Raw genomic sequence first — 19,745 nt, 5'->3', positions numbered from 1 at the left:
ATTGTATTAACGCTTGATTAATGCAGCGTGCATTTCTATTTGACCATTTTTATTGAAAATATAAATAAATATATATATAAAAGGTAAAAAATAAAACACTTCAGTGCAACAAACATTTATTTATGATGTCCTTTCTTTTTATACGTTTAAAATAATTTATATATATATATATATATATATATATATATATATATATATATATATATATATATATATATATATATATATATAATATTTTATAATATATATATTTTTATACATATATGAAAAATCCACCAAAAAAATTTATTAATCACTAAACGCTCGTTTTACTGAAGTCTTAGATCAAGCACCAAAATCTGCAATGATGCAAACATCAGTCAACTGAAGCCGTCCATGTGGAAAAGTTAAATTTGGTGTCCTGATGATTTACTTCATTGAAAACACCATACTTACTTTAAAACATTTACAAGAATATTTTGTCTTCATGCTCTATGTTGAGTTTGGTTTCACTCATAATTAACATACATTTGCATAAAGCATCCATATCTGTCCATGGCCATGTTCAATAGAGTATTAAAAACTTGAAAAGTATTAACTTAAGGTACATTTATAACATAAAATGTGCGTTTAAGATTAATCGTGAGTTAACTCATTATAATCGTGCGATTATTCACGACTAAATATTTTAATCGACTGACAGCCCTGGTATATATAAAATGTGTTTGTGTATAATATATTCACTATTTGTTTATTTATTTATATTATATTACATTTTTTTATTTGTAAAGTATATGCATTTTTAAGCATTTTAATTATATACAGTACAGACGAAAAGTTTGGACACACCTTCTCATTCAAAGAGTTTTCTTTATTTGCATGACTATGAAAATTGTAGAGTCACACTGAAGGCATCAAGGGCTATTTGACCAAGAAGGAGAGTGATGGGGTGCTGCGCCAGATGACCTGGCCTTCACAGTCACCGGACCTGAACCCAATCGAGATGGTTTAGGGGTGAGCTGGACCGCAGAGTGAAGGCAAAAGGGCCAACAAGTTCCGCATTTGTTAATTCATAGTTTTGATGCCTTCAGTGTGAATCTACAATTTTCATAGTCATGAAAATAAAGAAAACTCCAAACTTTTTGTCTGTACTGTATGTATATATATATATATATATATATATATATATATATATATATATATATATATATATATATACACACACACACACACACACACACACACACACTGAAATACTCTAAACTAGACATTTCAAATTACAATTATTTTATGTTTCAATATCCAGTTTTTTAAGTCTGTATCCATGATAGCCACAAATTCTTGTTCTTTGATGACAAGCATTGTCACTCACTGAATGTGTTTTTTACATACATTAATTTTTCCCCCATGTTTTCCCCCAGGTCCTTTTTTGTGTTTTACCCTGAAACTATGTGGCTGATGTACATGTGATTGTTTGAGAACTGGGGTTTGTGAACTGGAAGCCAATTGTTAGCTTCCATCTACACCTCTGATTTGAAGCACTCATCTTTCATTATGGCAAAGATTACTGTATTTATTCATTCCTCTGTGATAGAACCATTCAGAAGGGAAGAAGGGGGACAGTCCTTTCCAATTCCAGGACAAAAATCTGGTTCCTTGCTTTCCTGTACACAAACAATTAAACACATAGTGGGTGTAATTATACTATCCTCACTGAACATATTAAAGTAAAAAAAAAAAAGAGTAATTGTAAAACACAAAAATGTTTTAACATTCATACATGTAGGATTTGTTTTCTTTGATGGATAGCATCATTGTTTTTTGTTTTTTTTTATTACTTTTACAAAAGAAATATAAATTAATTTATGAATAAATTGATGCATTTGGGTGTATTCATTTAAAATCAGTAACATTTAAATTAATCTTACCCTTGAACCAAAAACATGGTGATCATCACAAGCAAAGACACCGCATCAGCAGTGATCCATATGATTCTGTAAACACTGGGAACCTGAGGAGTTTCAAATTCACAACACACCCACCGACCCATGCACACACAGATACACACCTTGTTATAAGGATGTCTTATTCTAATGAAACTATGACATTTATTTCATATGAAACAGAAATTAAACAGGTAAAGTGGAAAATTACCAAATGCCAGTCAGGTTGAGACATGTCTTTAAAGAGATGGCATGTGTTAGTGGTCACTGAACTGGCCCCTGCGCACCACAGTAACGAGAAAAGCCAGCGCTGATTCACCACCCACAGGTTGACGGTCACATTATTTCCTGTGATGTTTCTGTACCATAAATGAACAACAAACATGTTTAATATACCTTTTCACCAAAACTGTTTTCGTCTCTATTTCAACCTCACAATTTTCATATGATTAAAGTTAATAGATCTTTTAATACAAAAGAAAACCTGATTAATTCTAGAAAAACCATGCATGACAGTGCTCCAAAACAAACAAAAAAAAAATTAACTACTGAGATCACATAGATTTAATGGATTCACATCATGCTTAGTGAAATAAACTAAATAACCTGAATAATTTCTCTGCTACATACAGCTCACGGAATTTCCTCATGGTGTCAAAATACAGTCTCTCAAGCCAACATTCTATTATGATCATGTCTATGCTTGCCTCAAACAGTGTGCAAGTTATTACACACCTAATCTTTTCAGTACTCAGTGCGTTGTAGTTTGCATTAACAAATTGTACATCCAATCCTTCATTATATTTGTAGACTTGGCGGAACCCTGGGGCTTGTTTCTCAACATATTTTCTACAATTTGAAGGAAGCCACCATATCTGAAAGGCAGTACAGAGTGAAGGATTTAGAACTTTAGAATTAGAAAAGCACAGCAAGATTTCAAAAGACATAAAAAAAAAAAAAAAAAAAAAAAAAAAAAAAAAAAAGCTTGCCCATAGGCACTACACCTGTGTATTTTGATTTGATCTACAATGTTTATTGTCACAGTGATTAGCTGATATGCACAGTATCTAGAAAATCTAAAATTAAGAATCGGGTATGTGAGATATTTAGCAGAGATCTGCTACTCTGAAACTAGCTAGCTGAAAATGAATGCAATACAGTTCTTAAGTTCGGCTTACCAAATTTTTTGAGATGCCAGATTTCAGGATGGTCATAAGTATGTGATTGCAGTCATCATTGTTCTTTAAATCAAAGATCACAGAGATGTTGCGCTCTTTTGCAACAGCTAAGAGTTGTTCGAGGGATGGTACTTTCTGCTCACGTGCAAGAGCCTTGTCCCGTTCCGAAAGTAATGACGATGACCAAAATGGGTTTGTCTGCATGCACAAAACAAAAAACATTCTTATTCTTAGAAAAATGATTCACATCTCACTCAGGTGTAACAAAATGATGGAAAAAAATCCCCTGGTTTACCTTAACAAACCATTCGCCTGCATTTAACATCTGTAGCTCGTCCCAGGTGAAGTCGCTGCTTGTGTTGTAAGTTCGATTTGGAAACACAAGATCTACGTTAGTTGTCCTCTTTAGAAATTTTTTACCATGGTCATGCATCAGAAAAGGAACATTGTCCTTACTGAAGTGAGAGAAAAAGTCGAATTAGAAAGCAGAGCCAAGACAAATAGTAGAAAAATATCACTTGGATTCGATGTACCTTAGCTGCACGTCTGTCTCAAAGGCTATCACACTGCACTCGGCACTCTTATTGAATGACATGATGGTGTTCTCTGGAGCCAACTAAATAAAGAGATTTACAATGTATTCAATACTTTAGTCATCTTAATCTATGCATATAATGCCACAACATTTTCTCATTATGAAATTTCTACACTACAAGATCAACTACTGCAAGTGACTTATAACGCAAATCGTTTACAAATCCATCCAATTTGAAGAATATTCCCACATTAGACAACAGGGTTATAAAATAATGACTTTGATTTACTGTCTTACAATCTGGGAGTGATTCCAAAGGTGATTCAATCTAACAGGCTTCAAACTGACAACTGCTTAAAAAAAAAGAAGTTGTCACACTAGAATAACTAAACATGAAACACATGAACAGATACACTGTTGCAAAACAGCCTGTCAGGTTTAAGCAGGTGTAACAAGATCCTGGCTACTGTTATATGTCAAAATAAATACAACACCACATAAATGAACTTTTAAATGAAGCGGTGCTTACCACAGGTGCACCACGATGGCCCACAAGACTGGGTTTCGGGGGAAGTGTATCAGTAAGACATGGACTGTGAATCAAGAGAGGACTGAGGAAAACTGTGAGCAAAACTGCCAAGAATATGCCAATTATGAAGATCTGTGAAACTGTGCCAACACAAACACACCAACATGCAGTGTTTAGTGCTTGTCAGAGTAACAATAAGAGAGAAAATTTTTAAACTTTATCATCATTTTTTTAAAATATCTCAGAAACGCAAAAATGTAAGACAACTTAATCACAGTATTAATATTTAATAGGTCATGTCACCTAGCCCTGCCGTCTTGGTAATTACAACTGATCTGAACGCTGTTGAGATCCTTACCAACTGCAATCTACAAAATGCCATGAGATATTTATGGGCCATATTGGGAGAAAAAACTCACTAGTTCTCCGAGCTCTGTAGAAACTTTGGAACACAATCCAGCTGATGATAGTCAAAGCCACAACAGCACCCAAATGCAGAAATGGAGCTGTGGCCTGTATTATACAGAATAACAGAGACAGTGGTACAACAAAATGCTTCTATTTCTGTACTGTCAAGATTTTAGGCATGTGCAAACAAAAGCTGTAAAAATGCCTTAAGTTTTTACTTAAAATGCTATAATAAAGAGCAGTAAACAGCAACAATCGTTTAGGGATTACCTGCAGTGATAAGTGGATAGTGGACCATTCTGTATCCCAACGTAAGCTCAGTGCAACTACACCAAGCACGACTATAATCAGACCCACAAACAAGAAAACCTGCAGAGTTAAAAAAACAAAAACAAATAGTAAGCAGTCGTTCAATTAGTAATCATTCAATTCTGTCTAGGAAAGAATGTTAACTAAAAAGTCTTCTAATCTGAACTGAAGTGCATTGTTAAAGGTCATGATTTAAACTTGATCCTTTAATACAGTGGTCCCCAACCCCCGGGCCGTGGACGGGCACCAATTCATGGATCAATTGTAACAGGGCAGCACAAAAAGAATACATAACTTACATTATTTCCGTCTAATGTACTATCTGATCATGGTTTTGTTTTGTAAAATTACAGGATTCTCTTCACCACATTTGTCTATGACTCACTCTTGATGCCTGTCATGTTACTTGCCTCGGTCACATGTCTTACCTCCATCCGCTACCTTCTTAAAGGGGCTGCTAAGGCCGCTAACACATAATACATTACCGCTAAATTGAAACCCCCCTAAGCTAGCAAAATGAACAAACAACATCACAGTGGATTCACATTTATTATTATATTTAGAAAATACCAGTTTTTATGCCAGTTGTATCATTTTATTTTGTTTTGTTGTATTTATCCACCACACCTTAAAGGCCGGTCTGTAAAAAAAATTGTCTGACATTTAACCGGTCCGTGGCGCAAAAAAAAGGTTGGGGACCGCTGATTACAAAAATTCATATCTGTACCTTGTGCAGCCAGTGTAACGCCAAAGGTTCTTTGACAGAAATGTGGACCAGTGCGAACACCTGAAACAGGTAGACCACTTTTGGTACAACAAAAACAATGCATTACAGGCATTTACAGAAAGAGAATTATTGTTAAAAATCTCTTCTTCATTCTTACCAGGATCAGGAAGCAGTAAGTAGCTAATACTGCTGACAGGATAGTAATAATCATATACCAATTCACCCAAACACTGAAAATACTAAAGGCTTTCCTGTTAAAAAAAAGAAATAATGAACAAATATATGTAAAGATAAACAGATTTAAAACGTGTATAAAAAACACACATTTTATATATATATATATATATATATATATATATATATATATATATATATATATATATATATATATATATATATGTATTTATGTTTGTGTGCACGTGTCTGTCTGTCTTCACCAGTTGACGTCGTCATGGTCATTAAAGGCAACGAAACACATATATATCCAGCCTAGTGTCAAAATGGACACAAAGAAAAGGAAAGCAAACCAACAGCAGCCACACTGTAAAAAAAAAAAAAAAAAGGATGAGAGAAAAGATGGTACAAGTTTCTACATGAACTTTCACTTGAAATCATCCAACCGGCTAAACAGGTAAACTCCATTACTCCCACAAACACGTCAATCTTTCTGTTTGGCTTTTAACAGTTCACATGCATTAGTAATTTATGGATAAAAAAAAATAAAAAATCTATCTAATACATTCTTGTTTTTTACAATATGTGCTCAGGTTACATGAAGTAAATAATAACTGCAAAGAACCTCCACCTTCTTGACTTGTAGTTAAGATCTACACAGCAGAAATATATGGAATTTCATTCTAATATAAAACAAGGATAAACCAAATATAAAATTATTAAATGCATTTTACACCTGTTTTAGTCTTATTTAGACTGATTAGTCATATTTCGGAGACAGATAAAAAATTTTTTACAGTTATTTCTAGAAAAAAAAGCAATATGAGAAGAGAAGAGATATTTATAAAATATATTTATAAAATAGAATAGATATTTATAGAAAAAAATATTTTCATAGACTAAAATAAAATTTTTGCAGTGCTGTAATCAAGTACCCTAAAATGACTATTCTCTTTTGATGCACTTCCTACTAAACCTTTATTTAAATATGGCATTCACAAAATGCTCTCATCTTTAATGTGTAAATATCTAACGTTTGTGTCTCAAAAATTCATACAGCCATGCCCTGATTTCTTCATGTTGAGTTTTGCTCAATCATGAGTGATGTGACACAACATGCTGGATGCATTCCACTAAACATAAGGTTTTTGAAGTTTCTGAATACATTCTAATTAACTTGTAAAAAAAAAAGATCTTCCGTGCTCCAGTAATCAGGCTTTCAATTAACACATCAGGACTAAATCATCTGTCCGGGAGCACTAAACCAAGAAACACAGTGTGAATGCTCATTAAGGAAGTATTCAATGAAATTACTGAAAGATAACTTGAGAGAAAATGATCAGTGCTCACTTTTTGTCTTCGTTCTTCTGAACGCTTCCAGGAGCAACTGTAAATCCCTCTGAGGCAGGTTCTGGGGATGCCTTCTCTCGAGTGCATTGCGTTGTTTTATTTCTCAAATTCACACACAGAGTGAAAGGTGAATAAGAGTTCCTTCGTTAGTTTAGGGCAGAGTGTGCGTGCGTGCGTCTCTGTGTAGGTATCCGTTAAATGACAAGTCAGACCTGAACGGCAGAAAGGCAATATATTAATGAAACACACCTCCCAACTTAATAGGCTGCTGACAATGGTTACTTAACACTTGTGGATGACTAAATACAGCTGTGGATCAACAGTTAAATAAATAAGCAGCAAGCATAGTGATGACTCTATTATGAAAGATAAAACATTTTAAAAATGCCTAATTTTAACAACATAACGCAGGGAAAGGAGGTAAAATAACAAATTCTTGAGAGTTAGATCTGCATGCCATTTATTTCATATTCATCTAAAGCCATATTTATGTATCATCCTGTGCAGCTACAGATTACAGTATATGGTTTACATTACTAGAGAGTATTTCATGGCCAGAAAAAAAGTCTGAAAATGATCGACTATGGAAAACACACAGCACACCAGCAATTATAGCTAGATTTTATTGAGATACAATAAACATAAAACAATTCAACAATCCTTTGGTCACCTAGTCCATAATTTTGTACTACTGGCAAAACATCTTTAAACCAAGTACACCTGGCCTCCTCAAACCAGGGCAAAGTAATTAACTTGCTCTGTGGTCCACAGTGGTATTATTCGGTTTTATTCAGCCAAACGAAGTACTTTCAATTCAACTTAATTCAATTCATTTTTATTTGTATACCGCTTTTAACAATCTCAAACAGTCTCAAAGCAGCTTTACACAGATAATGTGGTGATAAAAAATGAATATGTTCTTTATAAGTGTAAGTTTGTCCCTGATGAGCAAGCCGGTGGCGACTGTGGCAAGGGAAAACTCTCCGAGAAGGCATAAGGAAGAAACCTTGAGAGGAATCAGACTCATCTGGGTTGCACAGAATGTCTATTTATTGCAGATATACGATGTTGCGGGGTACAGTGATGTGATCAGAAGCAAACTGTAGTCCTGAGTCAATGTAGCAGACCGTTGACATTAACTACAGTCCAAATTCATCCTCAAAATTCCCCTTTTTACTCCGGAATTTCATGGAACCACCCAAGGCATTGATGAGAAACCGTCCCCAGCTGCACAGAGTGGCCTCCAAACGAATAGGACACTATCCAGAGGCAGGCCTGGAAAAAGTGGGAAGATCCGCAGAGGGAAGAGGGGCAGGAACAGTGGTCAAAGTACTGAGTAAAGGATCTGAATACTTATGTTGTTATGTTTGTTTTTTTATTTATTGTTTAAAACAATATTGTTTAAGACATTTCTATAACTCTGCCTTGACTTTATGGGGTCATTATGGGGTACTGAGTGTAGATTATTAAGAAAAAATTTATCTGAACAATTGTAGTAACAGGCTGCAACATAAAATTTGTAAAAGTGAGGGTGGACTAAATAGTATTGTACACAAATACCAATATAATTGTATGTGGGACACACGCTGAAATAATATTGGAAACAGAGTTATGCCTTAAAACAATTAAAATAAATGCATTAATTTAACAAATATCTTTACTTTAAGTAAGCATACAATAACAAAACCTGAAATATACGACCGGACACGTTCCACCTTAGGGGATGAATTACTGCCAATATTTTGTCCTGTAATAAAAAGATTTTTTGATTATAGTAAGTCAAAAAAAGTTTGGCATGCTACACGTGTGGATTCCTTTAAAAACAATTATCAGTTATAACAAGCAGGCTACAAGAGTTTTAAAACATGGTATGCATACTTCAAGTAACAAAAATAAAAAAAATAAAACAGTAAAAATAACACTGTTTTCAAAAACTACACTTAGCTATGGATTCTTGCATCTTTCATGCTTCCATGCAGACGTTTTTTAAACTTTTGAGCACAGCTTTATACAAAATAGGGGCTTTGAATTCAAAGGTATCTATTTCAACTCCACTGTTCTAACACGATGATGATCATGCAAGTATATTATGATATCCATTTTTAAAATTGTCCTTTAGACAGGTTTGTTCCTGCAACATAAAAGTATTTGCTTATAAAGGTCCAGATAAGCAATTATCATGCTGGTATAGTACAGGTGTAACAGTATACGTATTCATACTGAAATTTTCGGTACAGGGCTTTTGGTTCGGTACACACGTGTAACGAATGCATACCTTTTACCATGCAAAACAGAAAGTAAAAATTTTAGTTCCCTCAGGAACGTATAAAGTGGCGGACTACAAGTTTGTTTAGTCACCACCTCGCACTTTGAGCACTTTTATTTGAATTCTTATTATTACACTTGTAAACATACACAACAATGCCAGGGGTATTAAAAAAAAAAAAAAAAAAAAAAGGGAACAGTGTCACTGTGGCTACTCACTCTGTACCAGAAATAAGATAAAAAATGTATTTGTCACATACAGAGTATGACATATAGTAAAATGCTTTTATAACTGTCCAACTTGTAAAGATTAAAGAAATACAATTACAGGCCACTCCTGAGTTTTTCTTTTGGAATCGTCGTGCGTTTAAAAATCACCATCGGTGGAAGCTTTTCTCCCGATGCCTTGCAGCTCAGAACACAGGTGAAGTGCGTTTTTTCATGCCCGGTTGTTTTCAGCGTGATGAATGATTCGCATATCCTGTTGACAGTCTGAGTGAGCGGCAGGTCAAACGTCTGAGGAACCTCATCCATATTTATGATGTGGTGCGGCCCAATTCAGTGGGAGCGCACCCAATGTAATACCAGTTTCATTGGTCTAATATTATGGGTCTCAGTTTTTTGGCATGAAGCTTGTGAAACCAGGAAAAACCCAGGAAAAATCCATAAATTAGCCGCTTCGCTGTTTAAGCCGCGGGGTTCAAAGCGTGGGGAAAAAGTAGCGGCTAATAGTCCGGAAAATACGGTAGTCTCTTTCTTGTTTGTTTCTGAATTTCTTTGGACTTCGGCATGATGTCTAGCTTTTGAGGATCTTTTGGTCTACTTCACTTTATCAGGCAGGTCCTATTTAAGAGATTTCTTGATTGTGAACAGGTGTGGCAGTAATCAGGCCTGGGTGTGGCTAGAGAAATTTAACTCAGGTGTGATAAACCACAGTTTTAACAGAGGGGCACTTTTCCACACAGGGCCATGTAGTTTTGGATTTTGTTTTCCATCAATAATAAAAACCTTCATTTGAAAACTGCATCTTGTGTTCACTTGTTTTATCTTGTACTAATATTTAAATGTGTTTGATGATGTGACAAACAATAAGAAATCAGAAAGGGGGCAAACACCTTTTTACACCACTGTGTATTAAAGTGACTCGGTGTGATGTAATTGCCATTAAAGTGTCCATGTGCTTGTGTAAAAAAGTAAGTAAAAAGTGAAAGTAATGCTGTGCTAGTCCAGTGGAGTTAGACTGCCACTAGTGCAAGTAATGCAAATAAAAGTGAATATTTGTATTCACTATTAATGTGAATAATAGTGTACACCTAAGGAAGTGAGACAGAGAGAGAAGTCCAGGTACTAGTTGATGGGTGTCTCCTGGTTTAAACATCCAAATAGCCTGCGGAAAGAAGCTCCTCCTCCTCCTCATTCTCTCTGTGTTTGCTTTTAAGGAGCGGAAGCGCTTCACTGAACACAACAAATAAAAGAGTCCATTGTTGGTATGGCTGCACAATCTTCCTGGGAACCACATGGTGTAGATGTCCTGCAATGCAGGGAGAGCGGTGTGGATGGTATGTTCAGCTGACCGCACCACCTTCTGGAGGGTTTGTCTGTCCTGCATGGAGCATGGACGGTCTCAATGGTGCAGGTGTAGAAAGTCTTTAGCAACTGAGAGGGTAATTTAAAGTCCCTTAGGCATCTCAAATAGTACAGATGATACTGAGCCTTCTTCACCAGGGTGTTGATGTGACAGGACCAAGACAGGTCCTTTGTGATGTGAACACCTAGGTACTGGAAACTGTCCACTCTCTCTACTGGGTCCTGTTGATGTTTAGCAACTGCTTCGTGCTGAAGTCCACCATCAACTCCTAAGTCTTGCTGGCGTTTAGGAGTTTGTTCTCCTGGCACCATCTCTCCAGGTTTTTATTGTTCTGTAGGTAGGCCGTCTCGTCATTGTAGGAAATGCAGCCCACCACAACAGTGTCATCAGCAAACTTGATGATGGTGGTGGAGTTAGAAGTGGCCACACAGTCTTGTGTGTACAGTGAGTACAGCAGGGGGCTCAAAACACAGCCCTGAGGAGCTCCAGTGCTGAGGGTGAGAGTGGATGAGGTGTGTTTGCCCACCTGTATGGCTTGTGGTCTGTCAGTCAGCAAGTTGGAGATCCATTAAGACACCGTCAGGATGAGTCCCAGGACCTCAAACCTAGAGGTGAGTGTGGAGGGAATTATGGTGTTAAACGCTAAATTGTAGTCCACAAACAGCATTTTCACATAATTCCCTTTTCTGAAGTCCAGGTGGCTCATAGTTGTGTGGAGTTGATAAGCAATGGCGTCCTCAGTAGAGCGGTTCTGGCGGTATGCAAAATGTAGTGGATCCAGTGTGTCCCGTAATAAGTGATGATGTCTCTGACCACTCTTTTAAAGCCCTTCATCACTACTGAGGTCAGAGCTACAGGGCGATAGTCGTTGAGGCAAGTGGGCTGGGGTTTCTTTGGGACAGGAACAAATGGTGGACTGTTTAAAGCATGAGGGGATAACAGACTATTCAAGGGAGAGGTTGAATATCTCGTTGGACACCGGTGCTAGTTGGTCAGCGCAGGCTTTCAGAACCCGACCTGTGATGCCATCTGGTCCTGCTGCCTTCCTAGTGTTCACTCCCCTGAATGCCCTCCGCACGTCATGCTCTGAGATTTTAAACGTGCCTCTCTCTCAGCTTGCATGTTGTTTGTGCAACAACCGTGCTAGCGCCGCTAGCACGGTTAGCTGCAGCCTTGAAGCGAGCATAAAAGGTGTTTAGCTCGTCTGCCAGAAAAGCGTCCGCATTCCCCATTCTGGAGGATGGTGTATTCTGCGTATTCATGCATGAAAAGGCTAAAGAAACCATAGTGCTGGCGTTAGCCACTAACCAGGAAGTGGCCAGCTACTAACGCTAGCTCTATGGATTCTTTAGCGTTTAATGTCCAGTTTCAAGAATTCCTCTTAAAAGTAGAAATTCCTGACAATTCCACATATCGAGGGAACGAATTAATTAAAGATGGAAGGAATGAAGACATTTGTTAAAGTATGCTGAAATAAGTAACAACAAGTAGGAAATAAGAGCAGTTAAGTAGAGCATATCTTTAAATATTATATATATTAAATGTAAAAAACAACCACACACACACACACACAATCTGTATTGTGCCAATCTAATCGATTACTTGATTTTATCAATATAATAAAAAAGTATATTACATTAATTTCAATGATTATTATTTTTTTTTTATAAAATAACATACCCCTAACCATACCGGAATTGAATCGAACCGTGGATTTTTTTGTAACATTACACCTCTGACAGATTAGAATCTCCGGCGACAATAAACATTCATGCAAATCTTTCGACTGTACTCCCTAAATTCCATCAGAATGTGGACTTTGGCACCAGAGGGGAAAACATGTTGAATGTTGTTTATACAAACATCCCAGGCACATACCAAGTGAAGCCCCGACCCTATCTCAGCTACTCAGCCCACATCTCTGTTATACTGACCACTAAACATGCGTTCAAAACCAGTTCGAAAGCAGGTGAAATCTTGGACAGCAGGAGCCACCTCCCTGCTTCAAATGCCCTGACTGAGAGATGTTTATGGAGGCTGTAACCAATGGCAACTTCACCAACTTGGAGGAGTACACAGCAGTGACCAGCTACATCAGCCAGTGCATTGATGATGTCACTTTCTCCAAGAACATCATCTTACGCCCCAACCATTAACCGTGGATATTTGGAGAGGTGCGTGTACTACTAAAGACCTGAGACTCTGCATTCAGGGCATGCGTCAAGCTGGTCCCAAGGACAGCAAGGGCCAAACTGAATTGGGACAACATGCAAAGAGTGCACATGACCAGAGTATCCACAAATACTTCACGGACAGCGGTGACACACGGCGCATGTGGCAAGGCATCCAAGCCATCACCTACTACAGGACATCATCACTTGCCTGCGACAGTGATGGCTTTCTTCCAGATGCGCTGAACAGCTTCTACACCTGTTTCAAAGTGTAGAATGACCACCCCTACTTCCAGTGACCAGGTGCATTGTCTCTCCACTGCTGATGTAACGAAAGCTCTAAGCAGAGTCAACCCATGGAGAGCTGCGGGACCAGACAACATTTCTGGCAGAGTGCTCAGTGGATATGCAGACCAACTGGCAGATGTTTTCACAGACATCAACATCTCTCTGAGCAGTGCTGTTGTCCGAACGTTCTTTAAGACAGCGACCAACGTTCCCATCCTGAAAAAAAAAACATTTGCGTCCTGCTTCAATGACCACCGTCCTGTCGCACTCACCCCTAACATCATGAAGTGCTTCGAGAGGCTCGTCATGAGGCACATAAAGACCCTGCTGCCCACAATGCTGAATCCGCTGCAGTTTGCATGTTGCTGAAACCGCTCCACCGACAATGTCATGTGCACCACACTCCACCTGGCCTTCACTCAGCTCGAAGACAATTCATACGTACAAATGCTGTTCATAGACTTCAGTTCAACATTCAACACCATCATTCCTCATCACCTGATTGGGAAGCTAAGCCATTTAGGCCTGAACATTTCCCTATGTAACTGGATCCTTTACTTTATGACTGTAAGACCTCAGGCAGACTGGTTCGCAAATAGCTTCTGCAAAACCAGCCCACTGAGCCCTAGGACCCCTCAGGGCTGTGTACTCAGTCCCCTGCTGTTCACTCATCTGACTCGCGACTGTGTAGCAATGCACAGCTCCAATTACATCGTTGAGTTTGCTTACGACACGACCATGGCGGGTCTCATCAGCAAGAACAACGAGTCAGCATACAGAGAGAAGGTGCAGAGGTTAATGGATTGATGTAAAGCCAACAACCTGTGTTTGAACGTAGACAAAATTGACCATTTGCCCGCTGAACATCAACAAGCCATCCATAGAGATCATGGAGAGCACCAAATACCTTGGTGTTTACCTGGTGGAAACCCTTACCTGGTTCCTCAACACCTACTCCATAACAAGGAAAACCCAGCAGCACCTTTACTTCCTGAGAAAACTGAGGAAGGCACAGCTTCTACCACACATCCTCACAACCTTCTACAGAGGTATTATCAAGAGCATCCTGAGCATTTGCATCACTGCCTGGTTTGGGAACTGCACTGTCTTGGTGCAAGACACTACAGCATATAATAAGGACATCTGAGATCATCATCGGGGTCTCTCTTACTTCCATAATAGACATTTACGCCACACGTTGCATCCACAAATCCACCAGCATTGGGGCTGACTACACACACCTCTCACACACACTCCACTCTCCTGCTGTCTGGAAAGAGGTACAGAAGCATTCGGGCCCCCACATCCAAACTGTGTAACAGTTTCTTTGCACAAGTCATCAGACTACTGAACATGAAGGAACTGGACTGATAAACCCACACACACACACAACCAACAGAACCGTGTTGGCGCAAACTCCTGTTTGTTGTTATTTGATGCAGCACCTTGATCCTGGGGAAATGTTTCGTTTTTAATGTGTGCTGCACTGTATATTGTCGAAATGACAACAAAGCCTACTTAACTTCACTTCACTTTATGGTATAGTGATAGCATTGTTTTTAATGTGCCTAGTTAATTGCTAAAAATATGACACACCAGTTATATTATATTATATATATTTTCTAATATTTATATATTAGATATATTTTCTCTTCATCTGAACTAGGAGACCACAACTTGTTCAAGACAGATAATACCTCAGTAAACAACAAATGCTTTCTGATAATATGGTTTACACAGTTTAGGTTAGAAGAGCTTGAATGGCCTGCTATGGAATTCTGGCATCTACCCTACTGTAAATATTTTGGATGAATCAGAAAGTTGACTGCACCCTAGGCAACCTCACTCTAATCCTGACTTTACTAGTGCTCTTGTATCTGAATGAGCTAAATCTCTACAACCATACATCAAAACCTAGTAAAAAAAAAATTTCCAGGAAGATTATTATAACAGCAAATATGGACTAAATGTGAAATGAGATGTTTAAAAAGTACATATAATTCTTAAGGTCAGTTTTTCACAAACTTTGTGTACCAGATGTATGTTTCGTTTCACACTGGCATTTCACATTAACACTGCTGACTATCATTACACTACATAAGTGAAGAAAAAAAATGCATATTTTCTGTCATCTTTAAACATTCTAGTTTTGTTTTTCTTTTGACCTTTTTAGCTGTTTTTATCCTGTCTAACGTGCATGCCTTTGAGATATGTAAAGCTAGCCAACTGATTCTTTTTGTACAACTCATGGAAAATCATATCTGCACATACATAAACTAACAGATCTCCATGACTGGCAACGGTCACTGTGGAATTAACAACAAACAGCGGTCATGGTTTTTCCTTACATTGAGTAAGCACTGTTCAATTTACACACATAGCTCCTGCCAATGGATTGTTGTGGCATCATTTTAATTCACACTTCTGAGCTCTCATGGGGTGAATAGTTCAATATTGCAAGCCATGTCATCATTAAACTAACAAATCAAACTAACAACTATAAGCATCTTTTAAAAAAAGTTCATAAGCTCCCATCAGATAAATAATTACCTATAGCCATTTTTGTCATACATTGCTCAGGACAGTTATACCTATCCCACAAAAATAGTCTTGCTGGATCTACAGCCAGATTGCAGACTGCCAGTTTTTAACCCCTGGGCATGGGTGTCCAAACCTGCTCCTGAATCTCTACAGCATTGCACAGTTTAGTCCCAGTTCTAAATGAACACAGTGAATTAGTGATATCTGAACATAAAGCAGAGAATTAAGCATTGCTTATCTGCTAACAAACAATCAGCCCTGTGCATTTAGAGGTAGGGAATTAATTGATATTAAAAGATGTTAGGACACCATCTGCACCACAGATCACAATAGAAAAAGTCAGATCTTCAACATTTTAGCTTTTCTCTGGATCAAGAGCTATTATCATGGACCACTGAATACTAAAGACAAAGATTAAAATGTGTTACTGCCGCAAGCGCACCTTTTGTCAACAAACTGTGCCATTTGAATAATAACTGCACAATCAGAATTCATGCATTTTCTGCTTGTGAAGCTTAGCCATACAGGCCGGTCAAAAAATCTGTTTTCCAATTAATGCAGTCAGTGGAAAACACAAAGTCCACCACAAAACTACAACGGTGAACTTGTTGCACTAACCTTGACACAGAGTTCAATTCTATAGAACAAATCTGCAACTATGTAAAAAAAACCAAAAAAAACTCTTTTACTACAGGCAGAAGTCATGCAAATTCAGTTAGGACTTGATGAAACATTTAATCAGTGCCTGCCAGAGGTTGGGAAACACCTAGTCTTTAATCTTTTTTAAAGACACATGCATGTTCCTTTTGTTTATATGCAACATACTGGGATATTTAAAAAGGTATGAAGATTTACTTTGATCAAACAATTATAAATGTACAGATATTAAACTTTATTTTCATTGAAAAATCCTCCCTTATCATAAATAACAGCTTTACACACTCTTAGCATCCAGACAGTTCATTTCTCTAGACATTTAGCAGAAACACTTTGTCATCTTGTAAAACTTGCTAAAGGTTTTCTTCATAAAGGAAGAAAGGATATTTCTTTCTGACCTTGCAATCCAGTTTATCACAGAGCAGGCTTATAGGATTTTAGGTGTAGTGACTAGACAAGCCAAAGCTTGGATGTGTACTTCAGGCCATTATCTAATTGTACAATGAAGATGGTTCCAATTAGCTCTAGTCCAGACGGAACTGCATGGCATTAAATTAGAGAATGGAAGCAATGTTGATTAGTATTACCAACTTACCAACCTTCCCGGCTCCAACCATTTGTGCTACTGTCTGCTAATATTTCTCCTATTCTCTGTCTAACATAAGTTCTTACAGAGCTTTCTTCTAGTCACTAATTCTTGTGTGTTTTTGTTTTTCACCTAGACTGTGGCATTTAAACAAAATTAACATGCATTTGTTTAAAAAAATAAAAACAAAAAAGACAAGGTATATTTAAACTTTTACCAGACACTGTATATTATTTCTGACAGTGAAAACCACCTTCTGCATTGTGATGACAAGATAATGACTGAAAACCTTAAGCAAGCACCAACATTCCATTAACACAAACCTACATTTGATGTTGTTTGGGAACAATTTGCCTTAGTAACATAGTTGTCCAACTGACAACCATGTTCCATTAAGTCTAGTCTGCCTAGTCTTTAACATCCTTTATTTTAGTTCCATATCCAGTTCAATTCAAAAACAGGTATCTAATGCTAACATGGCCTCAGGCTTACAGAAAGTAGGCAGCTAACAATTTTTACAAAAAAAACAACAATCTGTCCATGCTGTCCCTTTAAATGAGTCTGTGCTCTTGATACCCTCAGATTTTACTTTTACTTTTAAAGCTTTTGCACATATTCTATTTTTTTATTTAGTGTACAAATATTTACATATCTAACTGCACTTTGTTAAACTGCACAATGTACTATGCAACGAAAAAGTTATTAAAACGAAAAAGGTATAAAAGTCCTTTATTTCTTGTTCTTTGCTTACTGCAGTGGATCTTTGATGCTTTTCTGCTGATCATGGTTGTAAAAAGTGATCATTACAATTACTATATATTTCCAGGCAGCTCAAACAATTCCGGTCAGTCAACCAAGTGTTTTTCACACCATTCTGCGTAAACTCTGGAGACCATCATGTGAAAATCACAGTTTACTCAATTCAGCCCATCTGGAATCATCAATCATGTACAATTATATGTATTTTTTGTGTTCTGTAACATAATCAACAGCTTGGACGTACAGATGCACAGATGTTCTCAATTAATCGCAGCTATATTTTTAAACAACTTGGGCTTGATTAAGCTTGCATTGGATTTAGATGGATTGAACAAGCTGACTGCTATTTCTCACCTTTATTGAAGATGCACAAATTTATAAATGAATGTGGTCATACAGAATTGCTGTGTACTCTATTACTCCAACTTCTTTTCACTTGTTTCTTATGAAATGATTGAACTAGTGTGGATACTAGCATCATTGTGTGTTACCGATTTATGTTCCTTGTCTACTTGATAGTCTGTGTGAATAAAAGCGTTTGTTCGAAATGGTTTACTCAGATCTGGCAACATACTATATCAGTATACTTGAGATGTACAGCCTCGGAGATAAGCTTTTTAGAACGGGCTTAAAAAAAGAATAATGTTAATACTTAAAAAAAAAAAAAAACTATAGGTAATGCAGTCTAAAGTGTAATTCGTTAAGCCGGTAAACGGTGAAAAGCACGTACCTTAGAAACGTAACTCCCGAACTTAACTTCGCCAGCATTCCTTAACACTGCAACACACTTCAACGTCCTCCTCCACTTAGACTGTTTAACACACACACACACAGCGTGTCGGGATTTGAATGCTAATGATACTACGTGATTGAGATTCCTTCCAGAACATGAATAACAAGTTGTTAAGGAAAAACCTGCAGATTTTGTCTAAAACTCCTGAAATTCTAGAAAATATAAACACAGTAGTTGCTGTTATTTCGCAAGTCTAAAAAAACTTTTTTTACCCCCAAAATGGTATGTTTTCCATTACATTCCTGTGGATCTACATTGATATCATTTCTACTTTTCTGTACAGCACTAAATGTATTGGCTTAAGCATGCCTTTGTCAGCCTGTGTCACTAACAATATAGACATATCACTAGGTTTCTTAATTTAGTCTCTTCACCTGACTTTTTGGGGTTCTGTATAATGGCTACAAATGTAGTTGCCATTGTAGTTGTAGTTGGATTGGTGAACATAACAGAGCATACAATAATATACATTTACAGAATTTAGCAGATCAAGTCAAGAAGCTTTTATTGTCATGTCTACCAAATACAGCTGACGCAGTACACAGTGAAATGAGACAACATTCCTCCAGAACCCTGGGGATACATTAAACAACATAAAGCTACAACACACAACATAAAGCTACATAACAGGACACAGAGAAAGAACTAAAGTAAGTGTCCTTGCCAAAAAAAAATCCATCACGAGCAACCTAATGCAAACAGTGCAGACAAAAACCAGTGCAGACAGACAACACAAGACAGTGTGGGACAGATACACAAAACACAAAATTGTGCTGACCAGTAACCCAATGTATACTTTGATTATACAGTAATGTGCAAAAGAGGACTATAAAGAACTATAAACAAGAAGGACTATAAGCGAGAGTATTCGTAAACAAACACAATGCAGTGCGAAAGCAACAGTAGCAGCAGTAGAGAGGTGCAAAATCAGCATGTAAACATTATAATATGATAAAATATAAATA

General features: G+C 37.2%; 1 protein-coding gene and 1 long non-coding RNA gene across 2 annotated transcripts; one reads left to right on the top strand and one right to left on the bottom strand.

The window, feature by feature from the left end:
- Positions 1-260: 260 nt before the first annotated feature.
- Positions 261-18,820, bottom strand: gdpd2 (glycerophosphodiester phosphodiesterase domain containing 2). Its single transcript, XM_083560375.1, has 16 exons — positions 18,718-18,820; positions 7,133-7,344; positions 6,046-6,149; positions 5,766-5,859; positions 5,609-5,668; positions 4,843-4,941; positions 4,584-4,677; positions 4,165-4,304; positions 3,634-3,716; positions 3,396-3,555; positions 3,101-3,298; positions 2,658-2,797; positions 2,134-2,281; positions 1,908-1,990; positions 1,031-1,643; positions 261-862 (listed from the first exon to the last, which is right to left on the bottom strand). The coding sequence occupies exons 2-15, from the start codon at positions 7,217-7,219 to the stop codon at positions 1,580-1,582; spliced, it is 1,554 nt and encodes a 517-aa protein (XP_083416501.1). The 5' UTR covers positions 7,220-7,344; positions 18,718-18,820; the 3' UTR covers positions 261-862; positions 1,031-1,579.
- Positions 14,872-18,813, top strand: LOC310736737. The gene is made up of 3 exons (XR_014536642.1): positions 14,872-16,174; positions 16,364-17,001; positions 17,171-18,813. It is a non-coding gene; the product is annotated as an uncharacterized lncRNA (long non-coding RNA).
- Positions 18,821-19,745: the final 925 nt, after the last annotated feature.

This window comes from Silurus aristotelis (genome assembly GCF_946808225.1).
Source record: "Silurus aristotelis genome assembly, chromosome: 14".
Classification (NCBI taxonomy): Eukaryota; Metazoa; Chordata; class Actinopteri; order Siluriformes; family Siluridae; genus Silurus; species Silurus aristotelis.
The sequence above is the reverse complement of the archived record's forward strand: the minus strand, read 5'-3'. Positions and strand labels throughout refer to the sequence as shown.